The sequence below is a fragment of the Macrobrachium rosenbergii genome, chromosome 2, assembly GCF_040412425.1.
Source record: "Macrobrachium rosenbergii isolate ZJJX-2024 chromosome 2, ASM4041242v1, whole genome shotgun sequence".
NCBI classification, from domain to species: Eukaryota; Metazoa; Arthropoda; class Malacostraca; order Decapoda; family Palaemonidae; genus Macrobrachium; species Macrobrachium rosenbergii.
The window spans coordinates 85847327-85856978 of NC_089742.1; the positions used below are offsets into that span (position 1 = coordinate 85847327).

General features: G+C 46.7%; 1 protein-coding gene across 7 annotated transcripts in view; it reads right to left on the bottom strand.

Moving 5' to 3' along the window:
- The window catches only part of LOC136848877 (BTB/POZ domain-containing protein 6-B-like), a 309776-nt gene extending 300329 nt beyond the window's left edge, over positions 1 to 9447 (bottom strand). The window contains exon 1 of one of the 7 annotated variants that reach the window (XM_067121709.1): positions 8378 to 9447. In XM_067121709.1, the coding sequence (XP_066977810.1) occupies positions 8378 to 8488 (111 nt within the window). In that variant the 5' untranslated portion in view covers positions 8489 to 9447. Of the gene's footprint in view, positions 1 to 6414; positions 6435 to 6555; positions 7171 to 8377 lie in introns of those variants that run through there. The other 6 variants (XM_067121737.1, XM_067121734.1, XM_067121719.1 and 3 more) reach the window with 6 other exon arrangements.
- Between the last annotated feature and the right edge of the window lie 205 nt (positions 9448 to 9652).

Here is a 9652-nt window from a genome sequence, read left to right on the forward strand (position 1 = left end):
GGCCTCCAAGAAGATTCATGAACTTCAACTTTACTACCGAACTATAAATTTCACCGCTTAACTCACTAAAAGAAAAAGCTCACACATACATATCCTGTAACCAGTAACCTTATACCCCTCCATATTTACTCCCAGTCTAACCGCGGATGCTGGCACAAATTTAACCTGAAATTCCTGGAATTACTGAATCGAAGAAATACTCCAAAACCAAATACACATACTGAAATCTAACTAAACAAATCTATTGACTTTAATTATCTCACACCTACTTACATGTAAATCATCCCTTAAACAGAGGAACAAGCAAGGATCAAACTTTCAAGCCTAATAAGTTTAAAATAAAAAGAATATAAAACTAATTTTAAACAACTATTAAATTTAGAATCAGTATATAAGTATACTTAATATAAAATTTATGCCCCCTTTTCCGGATTGGAAAGCGGGCTGAAAGGGAAAGGGAGACCCACCCTTTCTAGAGGAAGAAGAAGGCTGGGTGTTTCCATGGGACCCTTTCAAAGACTGGGACTTCTTAGGGGCCGAGGAAGTGCTAGCCTGATCCGAGGGCCTGGCCGCAGTGGAACGCGAAGACCCAGAGGTCTTGGCCACTGCCTGGTGGACAAGCTGGTCGCTGTCATCAGCCCGGCGCTTGTCCACCACAGCATCCACCAACTCTCTAGGGAAGAGAGAGGTGGAACCCAGCAACGGTCTGTTCCGCAGGGTCACTGCTGACTCGGACCCCATGGACCTGGAGAAGCGAGAAAGAACAGTGTCCCTTCCCTTCAGGACCAGGTTAGCCCACAGGTTTGCCATCAGGTGGGTGAGGTAGGGGATGGCTCTATCTCCAGACTGGCACAGTCTCCCGAAAGTGGAGTCCTCCCCGGGTATGATAGTGCCTGAGGAAGCAGCCACCTTGGATACTGAGAAGGACCACATATCCAGCCAGGAGACTGCCTGGAAGGCCGCCATGGTGGTGGCTTCCAGGGCTGTGGACTCTTACTGAGAGAGGGAGATACTCTCTACAGTAAGTAGCTACAACGAGAGACCCGGATCTAGACGAACCAGGTCTGGGTCAACCTACTTAGGCGGCAATGACCTCTCTGACGGTGAACAGAAACGCTTCTGGCGAGGCAGAGGAGGGGAAAGTAGCTTGTCCGAGTGGTTCGATCGGAGAGAATTGTCCTGCCTAGACACAAGTCCATTCACCTGATCGAGTACCCCTCGGCAAGCATGGGCCACAACAGCCCCACCGAAGCCTTGGGTTCCTTCTTGAGTCCCCAGTAGGATTCGAGGTGTGAAGGACGATCCACAGACGAGGCCGTGGTCCCTTCCCCGAGGTTGTTGTGCTGATGAATCAGCGCAATTACCTTGGCAAACATCCTCTGTATCTTGGGGGTGTCCGCATCCTGGGGAAGAGGACCCTCGGGTCCTTCCAGGGTGCGGTCCTTCCGATCTACTCTCCCTGCAGGAGGGAGAACGTCGGCAGACCCCCGTGATCCTTCCTACACCAAGTGGGCGTAAGACCTGGCCGAAGCGAGGACAAAGCCAGGCACATAAGCCCCCAAGGTAGAACTCTGGGGAGACAACTTGCCAGAGTTTTTCCTGTCTGACTCATGCCCCCTGGAAGGAGCCCAGGAGGTAGAGGGGACAGGCGAGGAGGATCAGGAGCTCCCACTGGCCTTGCTGGCAGAACCAAAAGGGGCAGCGGGCCAGGAGCGGTCACCAACCCGCAGTGGTGACGGCAGCCCGGGTTGGGTAGAGCTCTTTCACCTGGGCGAAGCGGTCTCCCGAGGAGAGTGGAGCAGCTCACGCGAGTCGAGCCGTGCACTCGCCTGCCCCAAGCCAGGTTGGCCGCGCAAACGTGGCCGGGGACTGGGAGGAGTCGAGCGCGTGGCTGGCTGGAGCGAACTTGTGTTGTCCTCTGGACGCGCCCCAGTCTTCTTCAAGACTGAAACCTCTCAGGAAGACTGAGCAGGGGACCTCTTCTCTGCTTCTCCAGGTGTCCGGACCTGAGGGACCGATGCACCTTCCTGGGAACCTGGCTTGGTACTAGAAGAAGCACCAGCAGGAAGAGTCGGGGCACCTGCATGCCCGGACTCTTTCTCTCATCCCACGCCTGAGTCCGTATGTAGAGAGGTTTCTCCCATACCAGACTGGGGTACTCGGGGTCTCCTTAGAGACCCGGGTACTCGGAGCGACTCGCGAGCGAGTGTCCAACAGGGACCTGCTGGCCTTAGAAGCAGGGTTCTTCGGCACAGCAGGGGGAGTGTGAACCGCAGTCTGCACGCCCTTGGCTTCCGATACAAATGACCCAGGGGTCACAAGGCGGTTCCCTGATCCATGGATCAGGAAGAGCCAACGAGAGAACCCAATGCCTTCCCTGTGGAAGGAGGCAGTCCCTTAGAAGTCTTGGTGTGAATCTTCTGGGGAGGGTGGGGGAGGGGGGAGGCAGGCTGCTTCTTCCTTGGCTGGGGGGTCTCGGAAGGAGAAGAGGAAGAAGAGGCAGCAGACGATGACGACACCTTCCTCGATCTCTTCTTTGACTTCTTCCCATCTTTCTCAGGATCGTAGTCAAGTCCCCAAACCACGGAGGAGCAGCAGAAGGCACAGGAGCAACCAGGGGGAGCCACGGAAGCAGGCACAACCAGGGGGGCCACGGAAGCAGGCGCAACCAGGGGGGCCACGGAAGCAGGCGCAAACCAGGGGACACGGAAGCAGGCGCAACCCGGGTAGCAGAAATGGTGCTTGGGCCAGCAGCTACCAGGGCAGATACAGCAGCGCGGGAGTCAGGACAGTTCAGGGATGACGCCAGGGTCGGAGGCATCGGTGGCGCATGGGGAGCCAGGCCGGGCTGAGTGTCAGGGAAGCGAGAAGCTGGAACAGTGGTCAATTATGAGCATGGGTCAGCAACAGGAGCAGGCATAGTTATGAAAGGGACTGACGATGTCACCATGAGCAAGGGGCCAGGCAGGGACAACGGGACCAGGAACATGAGGACAAAGTCGGGTCAAAAAGGGAAATCTCCACTCGCTCTGGGAGAAGAAATCCGCCCTCGGAGTGAGGAGAGACCCCAGAGAGGATGTCCTGAGCAACCGCTCCCCCACGGCCTTCCACACCCAATGAAACGAATGAGGAAGGGGAGGGGGAGTCCTCACCCGAGGGAGAGGCAGCCAGAAGGGGAAGCTTGCCTGGAGGGAGAAACGATCCCGACAGATCAGTCACCACAGGAGTCATCAGGGGCGTTACCCTTGGACGATTCCCTGGTGGGTTTCCTACGGTAACTTCTCCTCCCTTCAAACTTTCTCCACTGCTCGGGAGACCAGGAACAACACTTGCTACAAGGCGAAGCGAGCGAACACACACGACCCCTGCAAGTGGGGCAGAGGCATGTGGGTCCGTGTCAATGCTAGACCTAAAAGTATGGCATTTTTTGCCTCCCACCCCAGGACACGCACGCTGGGGGTAGGAGGGCTCCAAGGGCTTATCAACAATCATACTTGAAACAAAAAAAGGAAAGTTCCCACCCGGGAAAAGCTCAACAGTCGGGCAGAGAGTGAGAGAAACAACGTCCCCAGTCTACAACGGCCGAAAGCAAATTGGAATGTTTACATCTGGGCAGGTGGTACTCCCGCCTCCCGACGGTAGTTAATTGCCCAACCACCTTGTTCAAAAGTTCAAAGGCTGTTTCCAGCCTACGCTGAAAGTAATTCATAATGTAAAGGACTGACGGTTTGTATATCGTGTCGGAACAAACCACATTTCTCCCTTGAAGAAGGTATGCACTTATCGTAGTTTATATTGTATATGTTGTCATAACACTTAACAGTGTCCTTTTGTATTTTTACCTTGATGCAACAACAAATTAACAAGAATTGTTATGGTAATGTTATGTAAGTTGCACCATGTTGAGCTTGCATGTGGTTGCAATTGCATCACCAACCATAGGCTGAGATGTGCGATAATCTTCCATAAGTTTATGAAAATGTCGATTATGAAGTTTAATACCACCTGTTATGCATGTAAAGCCAGGCTAACTGTGCAGTGTAACAGTTAAGTTAGGCATGAGTACAGTATATCCTAGGCTCAGGGCTGCATGCTGTTTGGCACAAGATTGCTGTCCTAAATGAACTTTTTGTATTACAGGCAACCAATATAAGAACCAGTATAAGGTAGCAGTATAAGTATCAGTTTAGGAACCAGTTCTAACAATTATGGAGGGAATCCACTAGGAATAAGTTGTTGACACCGTGTATCCTCCTATAAGAAACATTAAACAAACCGCGGGAGTCAGTCTTTCCCTCAACCTTCACTACAAAATGAAGATTTGTCCATCTCCAACATCAAGTACCAGTTCAAGCTAAGAGTAGGCCTGGATTTATTAACCTAGGCCGGTGTGTTACCCTAGGCTGGTGTGTTACACTTGTATTAGCCCATGCCCAGGTTTGAATTGTCATGTATAGGCTAGTCTGAGTTAACTGTCCTAAAATGAATAGTTCCTCTGAATGTAAGTCAGGACAATTGACTTATCGAGCCATAAGTAGTCATTATATTTATTACAGGCATTCAGCTTCCCCAGGAGGCCTAGGGAAGGCCGTAACTCCCTGAGCCCCTCAGGCTCCACAACACCTGAAACAAAAGTCAGGTTAAGGGGACACTCTCCCTTCGCCTTATGGGGGATAACTCCCCCTCCGAACAAACGGAGACCACCGGAGAGGAGTCGTACCAGGCAACTGCCCCCACATGCCAACTCTCAACTGATGAAGCAGTAGGAGACAGCAAAGGGGGAACCACTCCCTTAGGAGTAGCAACAGCAAGAGGAAGCTTGGCTGGGGGCAAGAAGGATCCAGAGAGAATCCTCAGTGTCACCAGCGGAGTATTGCACGCCGATGACACTGAGGGAACTTTCTTCTCTCTCTCCTTTTTCCAGCCAAAATGCAACCACTGTTCAGATGGCCACACACAACACTCACTACATGGGCTTGATCAGTCGCAGTTATGCTTTCTGCACAACATACAAAGAGTATGAGGGTCCATTTCCATTGCGGAGAGGAACCACCTACAGGGTTTGTAATTCCTGGGCAGCACCTCATAACACACAGTTTCCTCTCCTTAGGCTGATGCAAATCAGGGGTTTGCATTGTCAATATATAAGGCAAACAAACAAACACTCATATAAACAAAAAACAAACAACAGAAGTCAAATGGCAGTCAAACAGAGAGCGTATCAGACGTCTTCAAACGACGGCAGCCGAAAGCAAAGTGAGGTGCAGACCGATGAGTGGGCGGGCTTCCCCCCTACTATCAGTAACTAACTACCTTGTTTGAAAGTTAACAACCCGTTTTTTCTCCCTGTTACAAACTTCAACATCCCTATGTGAAGACCTACAGGTTTGTATTTGTGCAGGAACAACTAAGATTTATCAAAATAAGTTGTCACTGGTGAAACAAATCCACAGGTAATTTATGTGACCGTACAAATGCTTTCAAGAATCTGTTCAATTGTGCAGACTCAAAATTTCCCTGTATATCTTTATTTTTACACACATTTATACAGTAACATAAATGTGGATTTTTTTCTCTATTTTAAGACACATGCTACTTTATTTTTAAAAAAATGTCATTCATATACCTAAGCTACCTTGGCTTATGTCTACCCGCAGGCTAAACAGTCTCTGTTTGGCTTGATGACATATAGTTTTCCTGTGGTTTGATCAAAATTAACTAAATAAGCCTACCTAAAGTCTAAGACAAAGTATTGCTCACAGTAGAATAAAGGAAGTTACAATTCTATATAAAAGCTGTGTGTGGCACCATGTTTAATACCAGCGCCTTGATGTTGAACGTAAAAACAAACAGCAGACAGTAAATTTCTCAAATTATCTTGAGGTTTTATTTTACTTAGAAATATTTCATTGTGGATGGGAAAATATAATTTTTCTGTTTTAATATGTACTTTGAACAATTCACATAAATCACTTTGTTTGCAAATTAGAACTTTTATAGATAACAGACCTGACCCTTATATGCTGCAATTCCAGGAACCACAGTGGGAATGTGAGGTTTCAGGGGGGGAAAACACAGAACGAGTGAAATACTGGGACCTTAACCCTATCGATGGTTCTCATTCAGACTAAGGTAAGTTTATGGAATGTTTTCCAACAATATCATGCGCTAGTGAATAGGCCGAGCACCCTAAGTTAGGTTAAATTTGGTGAGGTTAGTCAGGTCATTTACCAACGAAACGGGCGTCAGAAACGGTCAAAGCACACATTAACACACGTAAATTATATTTTCAAGTTCAAAACGCAATAATGGTTTAAGGTAGGCCCCAACATTTTACCAAAATGTTAGGCTACCTATTAACATAGATTTCCGTGCAGCGCCCTTCTGCAGAAATACCACAGTAACCAAAATCACCCTGAGTTACAGCTGCCTGCACAGGATGAGTGTAGCAAATACTCAAGCTCACTAGGCTGACCTCAGCTCAGCCAGTCATTCATTGCCTGAAATCACCATGCCTAAGCCTACGCAAAGCTACAAATAAAACAATGTATTCACCTTCTACGATAACTCGGGTTTAATAACCGACACCACCACCAATCTGCCTATGACGGTCAGGTCCGGTTTACCGGTGACCGAAAACAAACTCTCGAAATAAAGTTTACAAATGACCAGCTGACCTCAAGAACTTCTATGTTTACTTCTGACGTCACATCTCATTGACGACATACACACACTGCATCCGAAAAGTTGCTTTCCACGGTCGGTCTCGTGGATGGGGCATTGGCTTTGGACTGAGATGTTTTACATGAGTCTCTTTGTTGCCTAAGTTATAAACCAGCCTATCTTAGAAGTAACTTTGTTCATGGAAATACTTAACACGTTCTACCCGCAAAAAGTTCTCCTGGCAGGTATTACTTTTTGTCATCCAGATTTTCAATGCCTTGCAATATACAAACCAACGTTCATAATCATGCAACAGTGGTTTCACAGTGATTTTTTTGGAATGTAAGACTATATTGATTTAGTGAGCGACTGCATTCGCTTGGCAAGTGTACTTCTAACGAAACTATGATTTTGTAAGCTGTCTGCAAATATTCGTATCCAACACCACTCCAGTTTTTATCTTGCTCTTGAATCTTGATTGGCTGACACGTTCAATTTGTAACATCTGGTGGGCGTTAAACAGTATAAACTTCTGCCAATAGTGTTCTTTAATGACACTGGATGTAGATAATTACTACCAGCTAAAAAATAAAATAATCATCCCAACCAAACCTTACTTATTGAGCATGTCCTTTCCAACCCAGTGCGAGTCCTAGTCAATCAATATTTGTCCTTCTATCCTTTTCATTAAAAATATACATAATGAAACACTTTAATACTCATGCTCTAAATTGTCACTCATTCCTCTTCCGAGCTTACTAATTATTCCAGCACCCATTCGCTAAAATTTTCAATTTGACTAACACTAAAGAATTTTCGTGTGCCGCCAAAGACTTTCTAGTAAGTCTCTACCTTTTTAATCTAGTTATTCAACCTAGAGCTGTCAATTATGTGGCAATGAGGGTCATTTCGCTTCGCAGATATGGTCTCCATGATGACGGCCCGCATCTTAATCTCATTTACTAATCCCATTTGCCTTTATCAGTATTACCTTAAGAAAACAAAGCTAAAATGTGGTGTGAGGTTCAAGAAATGTCAGAAGTGAAAGACTGATCCTTTATTATGTTGTTGTTTCAGATTTAGCTGGCCTTGTGCCAGCACGGGCTCTTGTTCCTCGAGCAGCCCGTAACTCTCTGTTGATGAGTCTGTGAGATGGGTAGGCTAGATGAAAACTTTATTATGATGCATGAAAGTGATTTGGTGGGTCCTTTATTATTCACGACAGGTGTTTATAATGCGGAAAGCGGATGGAAAGGTAGCGGGCGACCTGAGGCCCCCTGCGTCCATTCAGAGGTTGTGTTTGTTAACAGGCATAACAAGACATTTATAATGCTTTACAGAACATGTAAAAGGCAGATATATATATATCGGCGGACAGGTCGTACAATGATGCATACAATGAGATACATAAAGAATCTGAAATAATAACAAGTAACATGTATGACATGGTTAATGTACGCATGAGGAGCAAACCACAAGACTGGGGAGGCGATTTGACGCCCTTACAAATACTCCCGGCCCAAGACAATAATTAGAGGAGTAATTATTGGAAGAAACAACATTAATCACGCAAACCCTGAGGCAGCTGGGGTGGGCCCCTACTCCTGGAGAACTGTGGGCGTGGGGTGAAACCGATTTAAGAGGTGCAAAATAATGAGCAGGAGGACAGGTTGTGGCGGAATTCAAAACCACAAAAACAGTACACAACACTCACCCTGGTCCTCGGTTGCTGGAAGATGAAGTAAGGGTCCACGGTTGTCAACACAGCACACAAATCCACACAAACCAAAAACCAAAACAGAAAAACACACGACTTGACGAACATACAGCAACAAGAACAGCACACTAACAAGGAAAAACAACTTGAATCAGCACACAAACAAACTGTTTTAAGACCAAAAACGACTGACCGGCACCTCAGCTCTGACTCAAAAACTGCCTCTCCAAAACCGAAAAATCCTCACATATATTCCACAGACAGACAGCAGCCGTAAACAAACTAACGACCTCATCCCTCTTCCAACAACCGAAGCACTCACTAACGACAATTACACTCTCTCTCTCTCACAAAACGTTGGGAAATGCTAAATAAAAACAAATTTATTCATCCCTCTATAATACTCCCCCCTTTTAGCATTTCCCAACCAATACCTTCCATACTGCATTCAAATCGCCTTACGCAACACCCACGGATGCTCACTAGCAGGTCCTCTAGATCGCGTTCGCGGGCACGCAATCATTCTCTCAGAATCAGTCTCTCTTCTAGCAACATTCAAATCCACATCTTCTCCTCCATTCTCTCTCAGATTCACTTTATCTTCTTCACTATTCCCACTCTCAATTTCATCCACAATCTCATCTATACCCTCTAACTCGTTCCCAAATACCTCCCCACCATTCTTCAACTAACCCATCCCATTCGCTCATTGACCTTTCCAATTCTTGCAACGATTCATTCATGCTTTCAATCACTCATATATTACTGCTACGCTCTCTTACTCTTACACTTTCGCTCACCTCCAACCGTTCACTAACCCCTACACGTTCAGTCAACTCAGTTATATCAAACCCGCATATGCTATACGTTCTATTCATACCATCCCATTCATCCGTATTACACGCTTTATCACTCATTTTCACTTTGGCACTCACACCCCTATCACACAACCTACGACCATTCAGTTTACTTACGTTCTTCCCTTTCTTACGTTTCCTACCATACTCTATCAAAACAAATTGCTGATCCTCATGCAACAACCCCTCACGTACATGCATCACATGCACTGCTTGCATCCTGGAGGACCCACCCATTTGAACCCCCTTCACACTCAGTTTCCCGAATTCGCTGTCACAGTCACCCTCTTTCGTCTACATACACTTGATACATGCCCTTCCATTCCACATTCAACACACTTCGCTCTCGGTTCTGAACACATTCTCGCATAATGCCCATTCTTACCACAGTTGCCACATATTACATTCACTCAAC